Source organism: Impatiens glandulifera, chromosome 4, assembly GCF_907164915.1.
Source record: "Impatiens glandulifera chromosome 4, dImpGla2.1, whole genome shotgun sequence".
Taxonomy (NCBI): domain Eukaryota; kingdom Viridiplantae; phylum Streptophyta; class Magnoliopsida; order Ericales; family Balsaminaceae; genus Impatiens; species Impatiens glandulifera.
The window spans coordinates 33,781,431-33,785,130 of NC_061865.1; the positions used below are offsets into that span (position 1 = coordinate 33,781,431).

At 34.3% G+C, this 3,700-nt stretch overlaps 1 protein-coding gene across 1 annotated transcript; it reads left to right on the forward strand.

Annotated features, from left to right (window-relative positions):
- Nucleotides 1-238: 238 nt before the first annotated feature.
- LOC124935773 (eukaryotic translation initiation factor 4E-1-like) lies at nucleotides 239-2,571 on the forward strand. Its single transcript, XM_047476197.1, has 5 exons — nucleotides 239-542; nucleotides 907-1,075; nucleotides 1,155-1,280; nucleotides 2,182-2,247; nucleotides 2,329-2,571. The coding sequence occupies exons 1-5, from the start codon at nucleotides 274-276 to the stop codon at nucleotides 2,377-2,379; spliced, it is 681 nt and encodes a 226-aa protein (XP_047332153.1). The 5' UTR covers nucleotides 239-273; the 3' UTR covers nucleotides 2,380-2,571.
- The last annotated feature ends 1,129 nt before the right edge of the window (nucleotides 2,572-3,700 follow it).

A 3,700-nucleotide genomic window follows, 5' to 3' on the forward strand; every position in this document is an offset into this window, starting at 1 on the left:
ATATATATATACTAATAATATACTAATAATTTTATTAATTTAAAAGGATATATTAATTATTAATTTATTTTTGTATCTATTAAAATAATTTAAACATTTTTTATTTTTAATCTATTTTACTGCAAGTTTACAAAAAAAAAATAAATTAAAATTAAATTAAGTAATTCAATCCATTCCATAATAATTTGTGTTATATTAATACTTGAGATTGGTTTAAAGAATATAGCATTTCGCTCGCCGACCGACCTGAGACCTTAATAGAGATCAGAGAGAATGATGGAAGATATAGAGAAATCATCGATCATTGAAGAGCCAACTAGTGTACAACCTAGCGATAACGAATATGTGGAGGAAAGGGAGATCATGGACCAGGACGACGCGTCCTCCTCCAAGCTAGTGGCTGTGGTGCCTTCTGAGGTCCACCCGCTCGAGCACTCGTGGACTTTCTGGTTCGATAGCCCCACCGCGAAGTCCAAGCAAACAGCCTGGGGAAGCTGCATACGTCCCATTTACACTTTTTCCACTGTTGAAGAATTCTGGAGGTATCGACCTCTTACTATAATTTGCTTTCTTCATAGTTTCGTTCAGTCATGATGATTTCTCTGATTTAGCAAAATTTTTTTTATTATCTTCGTTTTACCATCATATTTTCAATTGTATAAATGGAATTAGGTTTCCTGTTCTCTGTCTAATTCGCGGGCTTGTTCTGTTCCCGAAATATGTTAGTTACTATGGGCTTCCTGATGATAGTATTATTGTTATTCATGATGTAGCCTCTACTGCTCTACAAGGTAGCCATAAACTACAGAATAACAAAATGTCCAGTAATTTGTAATGAAATTACGCTCCCTGCTAATTCTCCATTTCGATCAATTTTTCACTGGAATATCCTTTGCTTTCTTGCAGCCTATTCAATAACATACATCGTCCTAGCAAATTAGCTGGTGGAGCAGACTTATATTGCTTTAAGAGTCCAATTGAGCCTAAGTGGGAGGACCCGGTGTGTAGCGATGGAGGTAAATGGACTGTGAGCTTTCTTCACAGGGGGAAATCTGATACTTGTTGGCTGTATACGGTACAAAATCTCTCTTCGTGTGAGCTTACGCTTGTGTTCCTGTTTTGTTCCTCATATTTTTGTTTTGAATATCCGTCAGTTGCTGGCTATGATTGGAGAACAATTTGATCATGGAGAGGAAATCTGTGGAGCAGTTGTTAATGTGAGAGGTAAACAAGAAAAAATAGCTTTGTGGACCAAGAATGCTGTCAAAGAACCTGCTCAGGTAATCATAAAAATTAGGACCTCTCAAATATATGTTTCCAATTATGTATTTTAATCACCTGTTCCAGAACTTTGCTGTAGTTTTTTTAAGCTGTAAATGATGCATTGAGTGTTATCTGATGTGGCAATGTGCTTTACCAGATTTATGTCTATTATCGTTGTTTCTGCTTCATGTTCTCTTCGATGGATCATTCAATCATATTCTGGATATGGTTATTATTTATTATTCACGATAGTTTCGCTTCAGTAAAATCTGCACCTGATTTTTAACATGTTGTTCTCTGATCACTCGACACTAATACAGTTACCCTTTCCCCTTCTTTTCTACTGTCCTTTTGTCTTCCCTTCCACATTATGAATAGTGGACCAAATTGATGGTTTTCTTCAGTCAACATTGTTTTAATTCTGGTATAGCTGCAACAGTCATTAACACCACCTCTTAACTTGTCACCCCTTAAACCAGGTCCCGAGTTTGAGTATTGTGAACAGTAAAAATAGTATTAGGATTTTTTTTTTCTGACTCTCTCATCTGATGCATAACTTATGACAACTACTATCATGACTTTTCTTATCTGGTTGAGTACCCCATCAAAAATGAAACTTTCACATCTACTATGTTGTAATAATAATTTATTTTCATTAAAAAGAAATATAGTATTGGGAGAGCTTACCCAGTTTTGGTAAGTGCAACCAGACCATACCCTAATCCAGTTTTGGTAAGTGCAACCAGACCATACCCTAATCCAGGTTAATCTCATACCAAACTTATTTGGATCTGTTTGCAAAATATTCATTGGTGGTTTCTACCCAGGTCCAGATGTTGTTACAAAATTGTTTCCAATTGAAGCCATGATATATATTCAAACTTTCCAATGGCACTCAATCATGTTTTCTTGTTGCAGATAAGCATTGGGAAACAATGGAAGGAATATCTTGATTACAGTGACACTATAGGTTTCATTTTTCATGTATGTTTCTTCTTTTCCTGTGTTCTCGCTTTCTCCTCATTGCATTAGCTGTCTATATCAAATCATTCTTCTCATTGTCAGGATGATGCGAAGAAGCTTGAGCGAGGACCCAAGAACCGCTACACGGTCTGATAAAAGAAAATTATATAATTTTGGTTTGCAACTAATCAACAAACATGTTGCTCATAACATATATAACTGTCCTATCTTGTTTGAGCCTGACCTGTGCTCATGGCTTATGAGACAGTCTATTAAAATTTTGTTTGCAGCTCAACAAACATTATTCTCTAAAGATATCTGCTTTTATTTGATATCATCTTTTGATATCTTTATAATACCTTAGAATTTCTTTTACATTTTTAGTTGGGGTATAGGTTGCTTGTAACAGATGAAAATTTTATTAATTAATTGATAACAAAGCAAGAGGTCCTAGATTTTCTGTACAGGAAGAAAATGGAAAATTATAATCATCCTATTTGACACTAAGAAAAAAGAAGATATCATCCGTGCAATGTGGTCTAACATCACTTTCTCTTTAAGCTTAAGCAAATCCAGTAGAGCCCCCACGCTTCTATGGAAGCCTGCCGTTGTTAAGACTTTTTAGTCTGAATGTGAATCTAGGTTCCAACTTTCCAGTAGAGCCCCACAGTTCAATTGAAGCCTGCAGTTATCTAAGTTCCAACTTAGAGAGCGTTATATTGGCTTCAATCATGGTTTTAAAAGTCGAACTGAAGAGGAAACAATTTCTAAGAAAGGTTTTACACACTTAGCATTATTAATTGTCTTATTTGAAGATTTTGAATTTCAAGATCATATAGTCCTTGTTTTATTAATTGTCTTATTTGAAGATTTTGAATTTCAAGATCATATAGTCTTGTTTTATTAATTGTCTTATTTGAAGATTTTGAATTTCAAGATCATGTAGTCCTTGTTTTCAAGGATAGAGGATAACGCATGACAATGAGTCTTTAGACTGTTATTTTTAAAGCTTTTATATTTTAACAATGGTTCATTTTGACACTGCCATAATAAAGGATCTCATCATAGAATAACATTAATTGGCTTAAAGAATTGTGGATGCAAGGTTGGTTGTGTTGATGCATGTCAACGAGTACTCAAATACTTTCGGATTTAGGAATAGACGTGTCCTTAAAAAAATCAATTTCGTGTAATTATTCGTGCCTAAGACAAGCTACGGTTAGAATTTTTTAGATAAAAATGTTTTGAAAAATAAGAATTTTTATTTAGGTATTGGTTCTAATATTTTAAAAAAAAAATCATTTTTTGAAACTAAGGCATATTACGACAGTCAAATTTGTTTTCACATTTTTCTACCTGAGGCATTTTCGGCCCTGGCACTAACCGTCGGTTCAGAACCATAATTTCGAATAATTTAAATATTCGATTTTTTGGACTAGACTTGGGTTCAGAACCTGTCACCCAAAATTTTTCC